Raw genomic sequence first — 20,957 nt, forward strand, 5'->3', positions numbered from 1 at the left:
CACAGCTGATTCCAAAATTCAAATTTCTGAAAACTCAGAAGCTGGAAAGAAGCAGAATACCTTTTCCCTATGCACAGCAAATCCTAAACTGTTTCAAAGCCCTTAAGGCTTTTCTAATTTAGAATTACTTTGACCTTTAAAAGTTTGGTTTAAGGGCAAAGGGGAGGTGCTGTTTGGTTTTTCTTACCCAGTATGTCTCTGGATTATGCATTACTGCTCTGTTCTTACGGGTAGTGCCAGGTACAGAGACATAGGTTAACCTGCTCATGCTTGGACTCGAGTAAATTGACTGAGGTAGCACACTGTCTTTGCAAGGAGATTCCTGAAAATGTGATGTGCAAGTAAAGTCCCTTTCAGATCTGAAAAACAGATGCAAAGTATGCCAGTATTACAATATATTTTTAATGCTGCCCTCAAGAAAACCAATGTTACACACTACCTATACTATTCTACAAGTCAACTTACTTAGCCATTTTGTTAAATGCAGTCAGTAGAAATGAGAAATCAGCTCTCAATTAACCTTTACAAGTTCTGGCTCTGGCGTACATAAAACTCATTTTCATTCTCTATAAATCCACATAGGTAAAGCATCAGAGTTCCACAACTAAACTCAAATGCTAAGGTCACAGAAACAACACAGCTTATTAAAAGAAAAATAGGTGAATCAATATACCTGTATCTAACTAGATTAAAAAGTAAAATGAAATCATTCAACCTCCCAGGCATCACACCTTAGTTTCCTATTCACTGCTGATATTCTCTTCATTTCATACACCTGAAAACACAGAATCTCTCACTACTTTGTTCAATAAGAAAAGCTAACATGACAACAATTAAAGTCATTGACAATTTTAATTGGAAATCCCAATATCTATAAAACATGCCTGCAAAAGTACATCTACTCCTGCACATATTAATTTCTGAGAAATGCCAGACAGCCTGTAATTCTAATAACACCTACAAAACACAAACTGTAGTTAAATACCAAACAATGAACTTACAAGTTAACTCAGGGAAATCAGTTGCCTCATCTTTTTATGAGACTGCACACAATCATTAGCTACTGGCTATGTTTAAGTTTAAGACTACAGAATTAATTTAGTTGTAATTTTATGATACTTATTGTTATGGGAGTTCATTTAAGAAACACTGTTCTTTCAGTTGCTATGAAAACCTTAAATACAAGTATGTATCAAAACACACAACAGTCAAAAGCACTATAAATATTTTTACCCATCCTCTCTCACAACAAGCAATGATACAAATCGGAGAACCAAACAGAGTGAAATAAGTCTAAGTTTAAAAAAACACATCTTCATTGGTCTACAGAATGTCCAGCTTAGCATATAATGAAGTGTTAGCCTAATAAAGATCTTCTATAAATCTAGATTACGGTCAACATTCAAACTAAAACATGACGCCTCAATAATCCTCATGAAGCACTAATTGTTATAACCTGCACCAAGAAATTTACCCCGAAATCACTGTTCCAGAAGTCTCACTAGGAGAAGAGTGTATGAGAGGTGAAGTTGAAGGTCTGAAGCTATACTGCTCATCCTCCAGAGGCTGTAAGTCACATTCAGGTAGAATGGTTTTATGCTCTGGTAAATAAACAGAATTTAATAACCATATTTATTTATGGACAGGAAACAAGTTTACTGACAAGAAAAGACTTTTCAAAAACTAATTGCATTTATATAGATTTACTTACCAGTACTATTCTGGGAAGTTGGGGAGACCTTCTCAAAAGTTACATGTTTTCCATTCCCATCACAAGGAGCAGCAGCATCCTTGTTTCTCTTCTCTGTTTTTGCATTTTGCTTCCTCTCATCATTGTTCAATTTCTGCATAGGCTTTACTGTTGTAGCACTTACTGAGACATATTTACCAGATTGCTTGGCAGGTTCTAAGTTGCTGAGGGAAAGAGTATTTCCTGTATTTCTCTCCACCAAATCATTATATGGTTTAGGAATACCATTTGTTGCTTGATCTACAGTTTCTCCATCTTCCCTAATACATCTACTAGTGAGATTGCTGTTCTGGTAAGCAAGTGGACTCCTCTGTGCCACTTCCATTTTTGCTGCTAAGGGAATTCCACATGTGTGAACTTGATTTCCATTAATCATCTCTGATCTAACATCAGCACCCATTGACTGTAGATGTTTACTTTTTACTAAATTCGACAACTTTTCTGAATATTGAACATTATCTGCAATTACATCTTCATGGCTGGGCACACCAGACAGACTATAAAAATTCTGACTGTCACTTTCTTGATTAAGATAATCCAGCAATTGCTTCTCTGTTCCTTGCTGTTTGCTCTGATTATTCATCAAGTCTTCTGCAAGAGCATCCTTATGTTTATCCTTACCCAGTAAAAAGGTATCAGATGTAAGGTTCTGGACAGATGCTTCGTGTCTAACAACACTCTCGTATTCACTTTCACGTCTGTTCTCATCTGTTTTTTTCAGGTATTTTTCCATATCAAATGCACTATTTTCCTCATTGCTGGATAACACCTCATTAGAAGAGAGTTCAGCCTCTTTAACACTTCCAGGAAGGACACATGTTCTTTTCCTTTTATTGGAAAGTGCCATCATCATAGCAGCTAGCTGGGAAGGTTCAGCACTGGTGGAAGCATTAGCAATAGCAGCTGCAATTGTGCTGATGCTCAAGACAGAGTCAGAATTATTAGATAAGCCATCCTCAAACTTGTCTTTATGAATTCCATCCTACAACAAACCAAAATGAGTTAAGCATCACACTAAGAAAATTTTTGCTTAGTGTTTTGTTTTCTTGTTTGCATTTCAGGATATGGTAATATATTAGCAATCTCAGTTGTCACATTTTTAATTGGCTGTCAAGAAGGAACACTGCAATAGACATGATTCTCATTCTGCTGATTTTTGAAGTCTACTCCACAAAGGCTTTTTTAAAGATTATATAAGTATTGCCTTCTAGGAAGCTTTAGTTTCCATGAGACTTTTAAAATTTAAAAAAGCTTTAGCTCAGTTGAAAGTACTGGGAGTAAAATCCTCTCAGGAAAAACCAGCAGACAAGAAGCTACCATGACCAAACATACAGTAGCCTCCCAATTAACTTTAAATCATCTGCCTCTACTGAAAGAAGACAAAGCTATTCCTATAGCTTTCTCTATCACTCAAGTCTGATTTCTTCTTTAGTTTTCACATTGGCCATTCTCAGCAAAAGGCATGGAATAGGTAGATAGCCAAATGCAGAGCACAGTCTCTTTCCATCTCTCTCAGATGGACACAGATTCAAAAAGAATTGACAACATCTGTCCTTCTGTAGATATGCATGCATGCCTTTGCAACATCTTCATTAAAAGACAGATAAAGTATGGAGCAGACAAGTACACTATGACTGGACTGAAACCTAGCTGAACTGCCAGGCTCAAAGGGCTGATCAGCAGCACCAAGTCCATCAGGAGGCCAGTCACTCACTGATAGAGTATCCTGGGGATCAAGACAGGGGCCAGTACTGTTCAGCAACTTCATTAATGATGTGGATGATGGGGCAGAGTGCACCTTCATCATACAAAATTGGGATGCATGGCTGATACACCAGGAGAGTCAGCTCTCATTCAGAGGGACCTCAACAGGACAGAAAGTTCCAGGGGAAATGCCAAGACCAGCACCTAAGGAGCAATAACCCCATGCACCCACAGAGGCTCTGGGCCAAACAGCTGGAAAGCAGCTTGGCAGAAAAGGACTTGAGGGTCCTGGTAGACAGGGGGTTGAACACAAGCCAGGCAAAGAAGGTCAACAGCATCCTGGCCTGCATTAGGAGGAGCGTTGCCAGCAGGCTTAGGAAAGTGACACACTCAGGCAGGGAAGGTAGGTATCTAGGACTACCAAATTGAAAAAGACACTTCTTTCAGACTTGCACCACGTTCATATTCTTAAATTCTATCAACTAAAAGACTTTATTCTCATGCTAAAGGTAAGTTGTTTCATTAAAAAAAATAGAAGGGGAAAACACAGCTGAAATTCAGAAACTTCATCTCAGAACATTAACAGCCTACAAGCCTCTGAAAAAGTATGGGCTGACAGACTGAGCAATTCCAAAAGCGAAGTTGGAAGAAAAAAGAAAACGAGATGGTGATAGTAACACCTGACTTACTACAGGATCATGCAATCCTATTGAAACTGTCCTAAGAAACAGGGGCACCTACTAGAATTCAAATTATCAACATAAAAAGCAATGAGCTGATATGAAAGTCCAAATTTAGCTGTACTCAAAGAAACAATAATAATTGGAGTAATTTTAACTTTGTTTCAGTTCATAGCTGCACTTTAAAGAAAAATACAAGAGAAATACCTTTGCTTTACTTTTGGTAGCAGCTTCTTTATTAATGTTTTCATGTATTCCAGGAGCAGTATCCACCCTATGCCCTGAAACTTCAGAGCTGGTAAAATTTGCGTGTTCTTCTGCTTGTGCTTTTAAGTCATCTAAGAAAAGAAAAACCACAACATGGAATTAATTTACAGTAAGGAAATTGTCTAAAAATCTGCATTCTTGGGATACACATGTTCCCTTAATGCTCCATAGAAAAACATAGCTGCTCCATAATTACCTGCAAACACCTCAGACAACTGTGAAATCTCTTGGCCAATGTCACCTGCTGGTGAATCAGATCGCCTCAGCAAAGAAACAGGCTGCCTTTTCTTCGGAGATGTAATATAATAACCAAAAGATGGCTATAAAAAAAATCCCAGAATATAGCATGAGTAAATGTAATAATTAACAAATAGGCTCAATGGGCTTACAAAGCAGTTTCAGCCCACAGTGCCTGCTCAGTATACCTCTCATACTAGTAAGAAATAACATGTGCCTCCTGGCATTGCAAATGCCTAATTCAAGCACATGCACTACACTTCCCATACATACACAAAATAAACTTACAACTGGCATGGCTGAGCTCCAGTTAGTGACTAAGCACCACAAAGCTGTTTGCTCACTCCCCACCTCCTCCCAAAAGAAAGAATTGGAAAAAACAGGTAAACCTGGTGGGCTGAGGTAAGAACAGTTTAATAACTGACACAGGATATAATTTACAATACTCGTCATGAAAAGAGAGGGGAATAACACCCAAGAGAAACAAATGGTGCACAACACAATTGCTCACTGCTCACAGACCAATACCCAATCTGTCCCTGAACAGTGATCCATGGCTGCCAGCCAACTCCTCCCAGTTTATAGACTGAGCAGGATGTTCTATGATAGACTATCTCTTTGGTCAGTTTGGGTCAGCTGCCCTGGCCATGCTCCCTCCCAGCTTCTTGTGCACCTGCTTCACTGGCAGAGCATGAGACACTCAAAAGTCCTTGATTTAGAGTTAAGTACTACTTAGCAACAACCAAAACATCAGCGTGTTATCAACATTATTCTCATACTAAATCAAAAACACAGCACTGTACCAACTGCTAAGGAGAAAACTAACTCTATCTCAACTGAAACCAGGGCACAACTTACTTATACCAGTTACTCAAAATAAAGAAATAAAGTACATGTGTTTGTATCATCTCTGCCTGGAGGCATGCTCTGCCACTAAGCCTCAGAATGCTTAGGACAGAATATGCCAACTCTAACAATTCCTCATGACACAAGTGAATTACACAAGCACGTGTGACTACTTCCCATTTTACACAATTCCCCACCTTTTTTTCTTTTTTGTCTGCAACACAGATGACATCCTGTCTACCAACAGCAGATGAGAGAAGTACCATGTATCCAACAGATTGAAGAAGTATAAAGATATTGGTAAGTCAAAATCTAGATGATTACATTTTTACTGGAGTTGGGCATTGCCCAAATAGCACATCAATTATCAACAGCCATTCAGAAATGCCCACATTGTTCAAATACCCCTGCCTGAGCAGCATTTCACTCAGCAATGTGGATAATTTGCTGGGACCTCCTACAGGCTTCCTTTACATGGTGTACTTTTCTCCCTCTAACCCTACATATAATTAGTTCCTAACCAAAAGGTGAAGATCAACATTCATCAATAACACCAACCAGCACTCCACATCAGAAATTCCAGCAGAAAACCAAAAGTCAACCCACACCTGTCATACACAGAATTTCCTTCCCAAATCATACTTGGAAAATTAGTTCTGAGAAAGAATTGGTTACAAAGTAACAGAAGTAGTGCTAGTTGTTGCTTTTTTGTCTTTTCCTTGTGTCTCAATATTTACCTTCAGATACATACCCGTTTCACATCACTGCCTCCACCAAGACAACCAAGAGCTTCAGATCTCTGACCGAAGAACTCCCCCAGAGACAAATGTAAATAGCTGGCATCTTTATGAGGATCAGATGTTCTTGGCAGAAAGTAGCTATTAGCAGATTTCCATGAAGTATTTGCTAATTCAGATGCATTTAGATTGTCTGCCTTTCCTGCCTGTAGACAAAGAGACTTCAGAAGCTGCAACTTACAAATAAATTAGAGAACTATTCTGTTTACATTGAGATCATTAGTTACCTGCACAAGCCTGTGAGCTTTCTCAAATTCTTCCTCATCTTGTGCAATCATAGCTGCTGCTTCAGCTTAAAACCAAAGAGAACATTTATTAAAATAAGACATAGGTTACTAAGTACTGTCATTACTATTTGCTGTCACTAAACTCAATTTGGATGGAAAGTTATTGAGTATATAATTCTAGATCTGAGACAGTTTGGGACACATTAGGAGTTACTCCATCCCATTTTTGTGAGAAAAGTTATATGAAATTAGTTTTAAAGGTGTAGTTACTGGATCTTTAAAAGCCAAAGTAAAATCAGCATTTAGCTAACTAACTTAGTTGTGAATAAAGTTTCCAACAGCCTTAGCCCCTAGCTAAACTCTAACTTTTCATAGGTTATGATACCCATACTAGCTAGAACCAAGCATTACATGGCTAACTTGGATCAAACCTTTACTATATTTGGGGTGGAAAAATTTTTCCATCAACGTAGTACCTTTGAACTGGATCAAAAGAAAGAGACTGGTTTGCACCAGTTCATAAAAAACCCGTGCAAGTTAAACAGGCCAAATAACTCAATCTTACTTTTGAATTCAAATGCCTGTATTATTTTCACAGTTACCATCTACAGAACAACTAACACTTGAAAATCTGTTCACCAAAAAGATGTGAAAAACTGATCAAGAAATACTGCTCTACCACTGATTGCAATGTTAGTGTATCATTAAACTCATCAAAACTTAAAAAATACATGGCCTCGTACACAGAGCATTCCCAGGCACAGAGGGCACAGGGCAAAAGCTGAGAATGAACACAAACTTGTAAGGTGAATACAGCTGTTGCCCATAAAATTACTCATGGGAAGTCGAAATACATACTCTGAGGAAAGAAGCAAAGCTAGAACACATCTTTATTGAGCAACGCAACTGCATCTCCTAAAGGCAACCTGGCACTATCAATGACACATTGTTTCCAGTTGAACTCTCAGTCAGTAGCAGCTCTTTAGCTTCTATATAAGCTCTCCAGAGACTTTCTGGAGCACCCGACACTGTCAAGTGAGCACTCCTGCACTATTCCACACAAGAACACACTGTATGCACAGTTTGCTGACAGAGAGACATGTCATAAATGAGACTCCAAAGAATCAGATGTAACATTTTCTTCCTGTTCTTACAAATAATCTCTTCAGATATCAAACACCACTGTAGACAGGGAAGCAGCCTAGGAGCCAGAAGAATGCCAGCCACATGGAATCTGTCAGTGTGGTATCATCTACCATGCCCATAGACTCAAAAGCAGGAAATGCTTTAAAAACTATCAGGTGGGAAAAACTTAAGAGCCTTGGGAAAATTTACAACAGTCAAATATTCTAATCACTCAGCAACTCAAGTGTAAGATTCAGGAAGGTGTCTGAAATATAATGGCATTTGAAAAATAAGAGTTCTACTTTACTGACAGAATAGATGGGGAAGTGTATCCCAAATGTGTTTACCTGAACCATCAGAAAACCACTACAGTGTTAAAAAACATTATTTCAACCACTCAACACTGTTTGATCACTCATTCAAAACAAGCAGTGTTAGCATTCTCTTCGAAACAAAGAAGACCCTTGAGTGGACCATGGATGTCTTAAAATACATTAGCCCATACAAACGTCAGCTTTAGAAACCAGAACAGATTAGGACAAATGCTGTTGTACACATTGCTTGCATCTGTCTTACAAAACAGATGAGCAGATGACATTCAAAAATTGCTCATTTTTAATTATTTCCTGTCTTATAAGCATCATGCAATACAAAATTACTTTTCTTCTCCATTTCTGGAAAGAAAGGATAACAGTTAAAGTCCAAAGGAAAAACTGTGGAAGTGAGAGGAGTTTCTTCAGCTCATACAATGGGTGCCAATGGCAAATATTAGAATGTTGTTTCTTTTGTTTTAAAACACTTTTCATGGGAAGAGTAAGAAACACAGAAGGAAGCTGTGAACTACAAATAATGATATAATATCACTACAAACTACTATCAGCATCAGCATTCAAACATTTTGTAGTATCTAAAACCTGGAGGCTTTGCAACACAAAACAGTGATTTGTTTAAGTGAAAAAAAAAAACCCCTAAGTTTACTTAACATTATTACAAACAACAAGAGTAAACTAAAAAGGAAGAATATTACTTACAGCCAGTAATGAACTCCTCATTTATTTTATCATCTTCAGACAGATTTAAATGTTGTTCTTTATCAAATGAAGTATAATATGCAAGATCAGTTACCCATTTGCCCTCTTCATTTTGATAGACAATCCTGTGTGGTAAATCATCTGAAAGACACATCAAATGCTATATTACGGATTAAAATAAAAAGGGATATAGCAAAATGTCTTAATTTTAGATTAAGTTCACTTGACAGAAGTCAGCAACAAGTCAATAAAACAGAGCTCGAGTTGCTGCAACTGCAAGCTTAACTTGTTTCATCAGCAAATAAGTAACAGTTTAGTGCATCATACAACAAATAGTGTGTCTAAAAACAAAAGTAAGTCAGAATTAATTCATGCTACATTAGTTTTTATTACCAACTCCTATAACTAAGTAAAAACATCTATCTTACAATTTTATTTCTTTTTCCATGCAACAGAGTATAGTCACAATTGCAGACAGGTTGTATGTAAAGCATCCTACCTTTGTCTGTTGTAGCTAAACTTAAGTTTTCACAGCTGTCCCCAGCTGGAGACAGGTAAGTATCAGGAAGACCAACTTCACATTCAGTTGCATCTGCCTGAGGCTCATTTGCACTAAGAACTTCAGGAGTGGTGTCATGTCCCAAAAATCCTCTTGCTGTGTGTAGCACTTCTGGATCAGAAGAAGCAGTCTGACAGACAGAGGACTCTACTTCTTGGTTTGGAAGGATATTTGAGACATCAGCTTTATGGTTGTCCAAGCACTGGAGATACAGAGAACCTAATTGCAACTCAGCAGCTGTGCGGGAATCAAGCATATCCCCAGCAGCCACGAAATTCTTTGAAAACAATAATAATTTGAAAAGTGTCAGAAGCACAGTTAGTAACTGCATGTACTAAAAGTTCTAGATACAAAACAGTCCAAGTTGACTATGTTTGAAAAGCATGCCTAAAACCAAAGGGCTATTAATAATTTTTTGTAAAGAAAGCTTGGTTAGCTGAAGACCTAACAAGTTTTCAAACACACTGCCATCTTCTACTACAGTCTTACTCTGCATGATTAATAGGAATTTAAATGGCAATTTCATACCATTTGCTGTACTGCTCTGGGCAGCATTTCTCTTTGCACAGGACCTCCAGTTATCCCTTCATTTTCTGAGTCTTCATCACTAGCATTTCCAGAGTCTGCTCCTGTCACAGCCCCATAACTCACAGAACCCCGTAATTTTTCCTTTAAATAAAAAATATAAAATATTTAGGTTATACTAGAATAGATATACAAAAGGAGGAAAAAAAAATTAACACTACAGCGGCTTTTGGAATGTTAAAAAATTCTCTCGTAGAAAAGAGAATAATGATACTTTGTTCACTCATACGGCACTGCCATAGTCAGCACCTCTAGTTAGCCTCTATCAGCAAGGACAATAGCTCCTGGCCATGCCAATCCACACCTGTGCCTCCAAGGGCATACACAGCAAGGAGATGGAAGGATCTCTTCTTATTCCTACTACATCTTCTCACTCCCTTTAACATGGCTACTGTGATATTCCTCTTTCCCTTCTGGCTGACCCATTGTTGGATGAGGGCTCCAAATCAGACTCAGAGCCCTTTGGACTTATCCTACTGTGCAGGACTTATCCTACTTTCCTACTCAGTGCCCTCTGGACTTACCCTACTGTCCACTTACTGTGCAGCGAAACAAGGACATCTTGCACAAACAGAGAAGACCCGACAGCAGAGCTCTGTTATTCTCACTCTTAGAACTACTTATCTCTTTCTTCATGTACTGCTGTAACAACTGGCAGCCTATCCAGACTACTTGTACAGGGTTGACATCACTTCCCACACAGAGCTTGGAAACTCTGATGTCCAAGAGTTGGAAAATGTCAGAAATTTCAGAAGCTGCAGTTTAACTGTTTAAATCAATCACACTTTTCCACTCTGGTCAAGCATGAGACTGCCAGGATCACATCCACTGTTGCAAAGCCAAGAAAATGGAAAGGCACTTAATCCCTGGCAACCTGTTTGGAATGGAGCTCAAAGACAAACCACAAGCCAGCCTGTTGCTGCCCTACATTTACTTTCCATACACCAATTATTTAAGAGAATTATTTACATTCCTGGAAAGACAAATCTCTGTGTTGCTATACAATTAATAACATCTTGGACATTGCTAATCAAGATGGAAAAAAAAAGTGATCAAAAAGATTACTTATAAACTCATTGTATGATAAAAAAAGAAGTGCCAGCATGTTGCCTTAGCAGCTATAGAAACAAAAAAATAAACACAAAAAACCAGTTAAAACTCTGTTTAAGAATACCAACAAATATAACCACTGAAAGCTCATTTAACATGTTTAAGGGCCACTGCGCATCCTGAGCTTTGAACTTTAAACCTACTTGTAATAAGCCATTTTCAGAAAGCTTCAGTGCTGCACAACATTCTGAGAGTTTCTGCAGGTTGGTGTCTCCTCTTATTTCTGGTTGTATTAGCTGCTCAAAATATGCTTCTAGTTGGTTATCAAAGAATTCTTCATCATCAATATCATCGTCTATGGAAAGACAACAAAATATCCTTTTCATTTTTAACTGACATTTTATATCAACTGACATACTATCAAAACAACTCCATAATTTACAATGAATTGCATGATAAAAATAAAAAGACCATCTAGCTTCACCAGTACTGGAACCTTGAATAGGCAAATATTTCCAGCTAACAGCTACCAACTCCTCAGGAGGGCAATTAAATGTAACTTCATCCTCTTGTGTGGAAAAACCAGCCAACAGTATTTTTACTCATCAAACCATTAACTTCATTCTTTCTTACATGCTTAACACTCAGCTGAAGTTATGCAAAAAGAAAGAACAAAACAACTTCAAAGGACAGTCATGACATGTAGATGCCATGTGAGAAATGCAGTAGCCCTACTTGAACTCAAGGCTACTAGATCTCACAACAGTAAACCTATTGATCACTCTGCCTTCCTCATTGGTACATCTGAGAACATGCCCTGTCAACCTTCATGTCATGGGCAAAGTCAGCTGCATTAATGAAGAAGTGCATGTTTGTCCTTCTGCAGCAGCCACTGGAAGGGCACAGAAAGTTCAAAACTCTTGCTTAGTGACGCAGAACTCAAGCCCTCACTTTTATGCCTGCAGGTGAACAGACTTCCAACTTGGATGTCACCCGACACATGCACCATGTAAGGAGAGCTGAACTCAAACTCAAGCAAAAGTCCTTTTTAACTGCATGTATGTGCTCTTCACCACAGAATTTTATCTCTACTAGTCTGAACTGAAAATGCAGTTAAAGTTACCACTTTATTAAATCAATGCCCACATTGCCACCTGTATCTTTGATTCACATAACTGAGGACTGTTGTTTAAGTTTTTAGATTAAAATTCCAATGGTGATCTTCTCTGACAAATTCCACAGCCGCCTACTCCTGTTACAATTTAAAAATAGTTTTCCAAAGAACATAATTTTCTTTAATATTGTTATACTACTTTTTTATCAAGCACAATCTGAGATTAAGTACTTCAGTGAAACAGAATCTTTCAAGCAAGGAATAACACTGAGTCAGAATTACAGACTCAGCTACCAAGAGTTATAAACACACCTACCAGTGGCATCTTCATCTGAGCTTAGAAGAGATGAGAGTTTCTCATTCTCCAAAAAACTTGAAAGGCTATTGCTAAGATGAACACTTGACACAGCATCTTCCATCAGCTTTTCAGACGGTTCAGATGGACCAACCTGTGAAAAGCACCCATAAAGAAATGTTTCTAGAAATTGCTAACTATTGTATGAATTCAATTAATAATAAACAATTGATGAGGTTAATAATATTGCAAAACTCCACACACACTTTTTTTACTTATCCCAGGAAACACTCTAGTTCCAATGGACTTTGCCTGCTAGCTTCCAGAATAGATGCATGCAGGAAACACAGGGATCATGAAAGAGGGAGAGCAAAAAAAGCTTGTGAAGGACACCAAACTTAAGAGACCTCAAAACAAAGAACTGAAATGTTGCATTAAAGAGATTACACTTGAAAAAATTGCCCTTCCTCACTGAGCTGCAATCCTAACTTAAATGTACAAAGACATCTCTCAATCATTTCCTATGCTGTTACAACAATGTTTCTTCAGAAGCTGTACACACAGATCCAACCTTTGTTGGAAATTTCTCCGAATGAGTACACTGAATTACTTATAAAGTAATATCTCAGCTGAATCTAGCTAACAGCAAATATCCTATCTTTTCTATACCTGAGTAATTTTTAAAAACAGCATGAGGTAACGTCTGGTACAGATTTAGTCTCACATTCTTTGTGAGGAACAGATCATCTTTAACACACAGCAAAAAAAGTCAAAGTTCAGAAAGTAAGAAATTTGAAAGGAGATTGAATTATGGTTTTCAGGAAACAGCCTGCAAGCATTCAACTGCAACTCATTGAGCACTGTTGCCCCTACAAAAATAGAATTACAGAAAACTATCTCAAAATACTAGCTGACATATTAAGGAGTACGTACTGGACAGCATTTGGCTGCAGCCTGATGCATGTTTTCTACAAAGAACAGAAGACCTCCCATTCCTGTCTGCATTGTATTTCTGCACCCAAAACTGTCAGTGCCTCTAAGACAATAGATAAAAACAGGTGAAGCATAACCCTGTCACTATCCGTAGCTATTTGCTAACTCTGGGATTGTCTACTTCAATTTCCAAAAGCACTACAAAAAATTCCTCAAAAGACGCTTCACTAAAGTAGACTACAACCTGGATAAAACACAAGGTCCTTACACTGACAAAGACATAGAAGACAGCAGAGGCTAGGAGAAAACAACAATTTGCACAACTGAGAAAGAGTATACAGAGTCATGCTCCCACGGTCTGCAAAATGGAGGCAAAGTGAGGCATGCCAGCACCTTTACAAACTTAAGGCACACACAGTATAAGGCAGCAAAGTTCAATTCCCTCCCTCCTCCTCTCACAGAATTAAGTCTGTTTCAAGATTAATATTAGAAAACATTTAATTTCACTCTATTTGGAAAAGCTTTTACCTTGGTGTTCTTAATGTCTGGAAGAAAACACATTCCAGTTGGCAAATCTGAAACATAAGAAAGTGGCATAAGCAGTATTTTAGTAGTATAACATGAGACCATAGTAAGTGCTAACTATTCTCTAAGGCAATAAACTGAGCCTCTGGAAGGTCTTGGCATACACCATAGAAATAACCCAAACAAACACATTACCACAACACCAAACTTTGTATGTTCTTATGACAATGACCTAAAGGATCTTGTTAAAAAGGCAAGGCTTCATCAGGGCTAGAACTCTAAAAATGATGGAAGATACCTACTGCCACAAGGCAGTGCAAGAAAGGAAGGAGTCCCAGTTTGTACTAGCAGGAGGGACAAGTGTTCTGTTCCACTGTTGCATTTCACTGACTGGACCAATTCCTTTTTTGGATCATTTTAAGCACCTTCCACTTGTCCATGTGTTATATCCACACATAATCCAGTTGCAAGTCCCACAAGACAAAGAACACTTTAGATTTGCATGTACAGATTTTAGCAAAAAAGCTTCATAATTCTTAAGCAGTGGATGTGAACAAAAGACAATTTCCAAACAACAAGTTAAAATCAAGTAACTAAATCTGATTGGCCACTATCAAATCCAAACACTGGGCAGTCTCAGCTTTCCAAAGCATCATCACTTTGTTGCCATAGTTACTGCCACTGCCTAAAGACTACAGTAATGAATGACTGAAGTCAACACTTCCATTAAAGTGTTTTTTTAATAAGGGTCTATTTATATTACAGGTCACAGTACTTTCTAATTGAGCATGTTAACTGTCAAAATTTTTAATACCTAGCAAAAACCTACACAAATACTCAAAGCTTAGAAAAGAATAATGACTAAAAGTACATATTTCTAACTATATTTACTGAATTTTAAGGGACAAGTAGAATTTAATCACAGAATTGGCATTAGCAAAAACCCCAGGCAAGCTTAACATCAGTAGCCATGCTTTTAAAATAACTTTTGGAATATTCTTCTTCTTCCATTACTCTACCCATACTTCAAAAAAATTATAGTTTTTACAGCAAGTATTCAAACCTACTTTTTTCATGCATAACTTCACTAGGAGAGTATGTTTCTAACACCTACAGCAGCGATTAAAGACATCTATTACAGGCTGGAATAGGGCAAGAGAAGAGATGCTAGTTAAAATATACCTTGCAGCCTTACACCTACTGAAATAGAAGGGGTAGAGAACAAGCTACATACACTTCTTCCACAAAGTTCCTGGAACTAAATCAGATTACTACTGGCATTCTACTTATGGTGCTATATAGCAACCATTATTTTCACCAACTTCCTGTATAGCTTTGTACTTTGAGGGAAAGTCCAAGAACATGTCAACCACAAGCTTTCTCTGTCTTTAGTTTGCTCAGATCCAAGAGATTACTGTTCAAAACCCATTTATATCTGCCATAAAGCAGTGAAAGCGTCAAAAGAAGACATCTGTAGCACAAAAAGCTAATTACAGTGACAACAAGTACACAATTTTTCTCAAAATTTAATACCTTCCAATCATTCAACTAGCAAAACTTCACATAAGGTACCTTGACTGCGATTTGAATGCTCAATGACATTCTGAGCTTGCTCTCCACATATTGAGTGGGATTCTTCCAAATGAACATGAGCTGGCTGAGGCTCTTCAATTTGTGTAGCAATTTCCCTAGAAAGAGAATTATTTCAATGAAAAAGCAGTGAGCTACATAGACCGTCATCTCTCGGGATAAGGATCTGATAAGTTCTCCAATTGCTTTAACTCAGTCAGCTGTTTCCAATAGGACAGATTCTAGAGACCTGACATTTTACAATAAAGGAATACATACCAAGACTACAAGGACTTCAGTTTCACAATCTAAACTGTGAAACAAATAGTGAAATTTCATGCAAGATATGCCTCTCTACCTATTTGTTCCTCTCTTTAATTTCTGTAAAAAGAGAGAAAAGTAAAAGTACAAAGGGGTCTACTCTGGCTGAGCTCCATGATGTATTTGAGACCAAGCCAAACACTAGGTAAGATTTTGCCATGTCCACAATATCACAAAACCTTTTTTTAAGTTAAATAAGGGACCAAATTATAAAGAACATAACTTAGTGAAATTGCATGTAGTTAAATAAAAGCTTTTGTAATTATGCAGAAAAGTTATCCCTCACTTCTGTTTTTACAGAACATCCATGCAGGCTGTTAAATTAATCATGCCAGATGTTAATATTTCCATATTTTTCCATACTTCAATATTTTAGATAAATAAATGAAACTAACATTTGAAAGTCTAAAACACAACTATTCCATGTTCTGTGTTTTGTTTTTTCACTTGAGGACAATCTAGACACTGACTCCCTCTCAAATCTTATATTCTTTGTTTTGATAGGGACACACTGCCTAGAGTGCAATTTCATCAGTGAGAAAGACACATATTGCAGTTTCTATCACAACAGGAACAAACCTGACCTTGGTCAGAATAATCTATGCACCAGCTTCCAACACTTCCACCACTCAGCAATATTTTCTCAAGTGTATCACTAACACTAATTATTTCCTAAGAAACGCCAATCACTAAGGCTACAAGGAAGGCAAGTTTAATAGAAATTGTTCCTCTTTTCTGTATGCAGACTGCTTGATACTTACTCAAAATATATTTAAATCAGTGCAAAATGCTAATCACATACATGACATGAACCAGAAACATCAATGTAATTCTAGATTATGTAAATTAAACTAGGTAACTACAGGCCACATTCAGATAAGTCAATTAAATAATCATGCTTAGGACACTTTTAATTAGTGTGACAACAAAACAAAACCTCACAGTCTAGAAAACATTACTTCTAAAGATTCATTCCTGCCATGTACATGAAGTCCAATTAGTCAATCAAACAGCAGAATGCTGCTCATGTAGGGCTGCACAGGCTAAGAGGCATCCCACATGCAGAGAGTGCTCCCACATGGCCTGGCACTATTCCTCTTCAGAAAACATGGAAGAGCTGTTTTAGTAGGAAAAGCTGCCCAGGCTGCCAAACACTGTAAGCTAACAGGCTAATGCACAGCTGAGCTCTCCCATTACTGCAGGCCAGTAGTAAAAGCTGCTGAATTCAATTCTGAAGTAACCATAATTAGCCATATAGTATATATAAATCTACATACTAACTTACTGGTATCTGCATTCTAGGACAGAACCAGATTTTTAACTAACAGACTTACATGTCATCACGAAAGCAGAGGGCAAATCTTTCCACTGGCTCAGGATCTGACTGACTGCTGTGAGGAGATCCCGACAGAAGTGAACGTTTCCCTTCTAAATAGGATGCACAATCATGAGAAAGCCTGTAAATGGGGGGAGGAAAAACACACATCAGAGTCATTCTAATATGCACTGCTCCTGTCTTCCTAAGAATTGGGGCGGGGGGGGAAAACATATTGATGGCCACTTATTTCCTGTAAGTTAAGTTATTTCAATATTTTAGCATTTTTTAGCTGATCTGAATTTACAGATACACACATGTACCCAGAATGATCCTCTCCAGTCTTCTGTAGCTCTTTAGAGAAACACCACGTTATAGTTTTTAGTGGCTAGTGGTGTCCTTCTGAAATAGACACTTCTGGAAACACAGGGTATTAAAGTCTCATCTTACTTGTTGTTAAGTAACAGGACAGCAGTTAAGTGCAAAGGCTTCAAATTGTTACGCTTTGCTCTACCTCCTGAGCAAGATTTCATTCTTATACATAACACTAATTCTTACACTTTCTAAAGGTAGCCAGATTCAGGTAAGTTCAGTGAACAGAGTTAAGAGAACACATATGTAAAACATATATTATTCTCTACACAACTTCAAACTTGAGTATACTAAGCTGAAGAGCTGAGTTAAAAGAAACTCTCCTGTTACCAGTCTAAAAATTAAATTACTCTTAAGGGGCAATTTTTGTAAATGTTAAGTATTTTACTAGCTATGAATCAAATGAAGATTTTTTTACTGGCAATACAGACAATCTTATGTTTGCCGATTACTGAGATACTGACGGGTAAATAGTTTTATCATCGACCAAGTAATCTGTGAAATAAATGTTTACTCTCCAAAGCTAAACGCTTCAATTGTTTTTTTATACGACTGAGTGGCACTTACTGACACCCTCACCTGTTGTCACTGCCCGCTTGGCTCCTGGCAACAGTGGAGGCCGCCACAGGTAGCCCCGGGTTGGAGGAGACGGTGACATTCTCAAGGAGCGCACTCCCGCTGCTGTTCAAAGAATGGCCCAAGAAGCTCGGGAAAGTCTCGTCAGCGATATTCCTGAAGTCTTCCATCATCCTATGCTGCACAGGCTGCCTGGAACAGCACTGGGCCCGGCAACACCATCAGCCCCGGCCCGGCAGCATCTGCAGCAGCGTCCGAACAGCTCCACACTCACACAAGTCAGCGCACTTTACTCACACATCACTGCCGATATTCCTGGGCAACCACCCCGCTTTATCCACAAACGTGCTCCAGAACCACTCCCGGTCCTCTCCCGCCAAGACTTTCGGGGGACACACTTCCACAGCCTGCTCGGACAGCCTGAAAAGAGCGGCGCTCCTGCGAGTCACAGATGCACCGCTGCGAGACGTGCCAGCCTATATTTAGCCTGCAAAGCCGCCCGGAGCGAGGCAGTCCGAGCCTGCTTCCCTCCCTCCCCGGCCCCTCAGGGAGCACCTGAGGCGATACCAGCTCTGTGTGGCCACGGGCCGCGGCGGGAAGGCTCAGGCTGCTCACCGACAGCTCTCCGCCGCGCAGGCCGGCGACGGGGGAGCGGCTGGAAGCCGGCGATCCCCTTTTCCCCCGAACAGGAGGGGGAGATGCGCTCTGCCCTTCCGGAGAGTCCCGAGCGGAGCGGGAGCGCCCGCGGACAGACGGACGGACCGCCAAAACTCGGGATGGGATCCGCCCCGCCCCGCGCCGCAGCGCCCCCCAGCGGCCGGGCGGGCACGGCGCGCGACGGAAACGGCCGCGGGACCGACACACCCTCCCCCTCGCGCGGGCAGGGGCGCGTGCGCAGCAGTGCCGCGCGCCTCCCGAACTTTGCCGATCGCTGCGGCGCGGCCGACGGCGGAGCGCCGAGGGGAGCCGAGCTGGGCACGGCGCGGCCCGCGGCGGGGGGCGGGGACGGAGAGGGCTGGGGAGACGCTGATTGGGCGAGACGCGCGCGGCACCGCCCAGCCCCGCCCCCCGCGGCGCCCGGCCGTTGGGCGGGAAGGGGCGGCGGGCGTTGCCCGGGGAACGCGCGCGGGGCGCCGCGCGCCAACTCCGAGCGGTGAGCGGGAATTACGGCATCGCTGTGGTTTGTTCCAGGTGTTTGCTTTCCGGACAGGTTTGGATCCCGTACCAGTGAGTAACTCGGGATCTTCCAGGGAAAGGGCCGCTGAGCATCCCGCCCGACCCTCCTGTCACGCTCCCGCCTAAAGGATACGAGAATGAAATGATAACAGAAGCTTCAGTCGGATTAAGTTAGGTGGCTTCTTTTTTTAATTTATATGACAGATGTTGTTTGTATTCCTGGCTTTGTTTTCTGTCCCGTTTAGAGTCACTTAGAGGAGGTTGACCAACAGAATCGTTATGGTTGGAAGGAACCTCTGGAGACCGTCTGGTCCAACCTCCCTGCCAAGGCAGGGTCACCCAGAGCAGGTGACACGGGAACGTGCCCAGGTGGGGTTTGAATGTCTCCAGACAGGGAGACTCCACGACCTCCCCGGACAGCCTGTTCCAGTGCTCTGCCATCCTCAGCGTAAAAAGTTCTTCCTCATGCTAAGGTGGAACTGCTTGTATTTTAGTTTACATACAGAACATGGAAAATTTCCATGCTGAAGCCTACATGTCACTTTTTTTTTTAAAGTAGAGGATAAGAGCAGGTGCCTTCCAAACACACGTGTGTGTGTCTGTGTGTCTCTGTGTCTCTGTGTCTCTGTGTGTGTGTGCACATGACAACTTCAACAGATCTACATCAAATTCTATGCTGTCCAGGATGGTTTTACAATGGTTCTACAGTTGTATGCCTCATATAGAGCGTGCAAAAATCTACAAAAGTGAAAATCCACGTTTGTCGTAATCAGAAATTTATACCATGTTCAAATATGTTCAAAACAAACAACAACCACAAAAGCAAAACCACCACACACAACACACCCCCCCCCCCCACAAAACCAAAGAAAACCAACAAAGCTATCTCGTGGCTACTAAAAGACCCGAAAACTTATAATCCTGGAAGTTCAAGCTGAGATGTACTCCAAGGGCTATTGCAGGTACTCATTCAGAAGAAGAAAAGGGAGAGCAGCCTTACAAAGTGCTGGATAAATTTAAAATATTGCAAATACCTGCTATAATTATCCTTTTCAAAGCCCTTCTATAATCTCCTTCCCTCCTAGAGTTCTGCTTATGTCCAAGGGTCCAGATCCTGCACAGAAGTACAGCTCACAGGCTTGAGCCAAGGGAACAGAGGGAAGCATGAGTTTGAGGAAGTGGAGGCAGAAAGTCAAGGATATGGATCGAAGGGTCCTGGGTTAGAGAGAGGTCAACAGCAGGCAGGGGGCAAGGCAGGCATCAGCCCCAAAACAGCCTAAGTACATTTGCTGAGGTTAAAGTACTTGGCCACCGTTTGCACTGAAACTAACATGTTTCCATTAGTAAGAAGTTTGACAGGAATCAGGATATCTAACAATAATACACATTTATCATAAAGGAAAATAATGTGACCATGCTGAATGAACTGTGAACAATGCATGACTAGAAGCTGCAAAAAATTGTCATTACTATAATTGGTTATTCTGTGACCTCTTCAAGGGTTAAGACAGAAGTTCTCCAAGTGGCCTAACACTTCAAAAGTATGTTCTGTTACTTGCATACCCACAAAGCTTGTTTTGGTTTAGGAATGAATCCCAGTATATAGTTTTAATAATTTTTTTTAATTATTCATTTTCCCTCAGACTAACAGTTACTTTCCACCCCTCACTTAAACCGTATTTTTTAATCTAGTAACATTTCTGGTTTTTACCATACCAAGTTGGCATGGTTTTGTGTTAACTTTTTCTGGTAAAAGGTATAAAACTTTTTTTTTCCCATTTTTTCTTCCACACTTCTGTTTCTGCTGGCTGGAAAGTATCAGCAGCCTCCCTCCATGCATGTTCAGCAAGCATCCCCTAACATCAGTGTACCTCATGGGTTTTTTAATTAAAACGTGATTCCT

The 20,957-nt window shown here is 39.9% G+C and overlaps 1 protein-coding gene across 7 annotated transcripts in view; it reads right to left on the reverse strand.

The window, feature by feature from the left end:
* Positions 1-18,707, reverse strand: part of CEP192 (centrosomal protein 192) — a 56,335-nt gene extending 37,628 nt beyond the window's left edge. For 2 of the 7 annotated variants that reach the window (XM_085052489.1, XM_085052486.1), the window contains exons 1-16: positions 17,882-18,703; positions 16,950-17,072; positions 15,298-15,413; positions 13,729-13,775; positions 12,289-12,421; positions 11,062-11,213; positions 9,752-9,892; positions 9,164-9,500; positions 8,665-8,805; positions 6,509-6,573; positions 6,236-6,427; positions 4,598-4,721; positions 4,342-4,472; positions 1,712-2,732; positions 1,475-1,601; positions 188-359 (exon numbers count right to left, since the gene is read on the reverse strand). In XM_085052489.1, the coding sequence (XP_084908615.1) occupies positions 188-359; positions 1,475-1,601; positions 1,712-2,732; positions 4,342-4,472; positions 4,598-4,721; positions 6,236-6,427; positions 6,509-6,573; positions 8,665-8,805; positions 9,164-9,500; positions 9,752-9,892; positions 11,062-11,213; positions 12,289-12,421; positions 13,729-13,775; positions 15,298-15,413; positions 16,950-17,072; positions 17,882-18,051 (3,192 nt within the window). In that variant the 5' untranslated portion in view covers positions 18,052-18,703. Of the gene's footprint in view, positions 1-187; positions 360-1,474; positions 1,602-1,711; positions 2,733-4,341; positions 4,473-4,597; positions 4,722-6,235; positions 6,428-6,508; positions 6,574-8,664; positions 8,806-9,163; positions 9,501-9,751; positions 9,893-11,061; positions 11,214-12,288; positions 12,422-13,728; positions 13,776-15,297; positions 15,414-16,949; positions 17,073-17,881 lie in introns of all 7 variants that reach the window. The other 5 variants (XM_085052488.1, XM_085052487.1, XM_085052491.1 and 2 more) reach the window with 5 other exon arrangements.
* Positions 18,708-20,957: the final 2,250 nt, after the last annotated feature.

The sequence above is a fragment of the Lichenostomus cassidix genome, chromosome 2 (assembly GCF_008360975.1).
Source record: "Lichenostomus cassidix isolate B80296 chromosome 2, HeHo_3.0, whole genome shotgun sequence".
In the NCBI taxonomy this organism is placed as follows: domain Eukaryota; kingdom Metazoa; phylum Chordata; class Aves; order Passeriformes; family Meliphagidae; genus Lichenostomus; species Lichenostomus cassidix.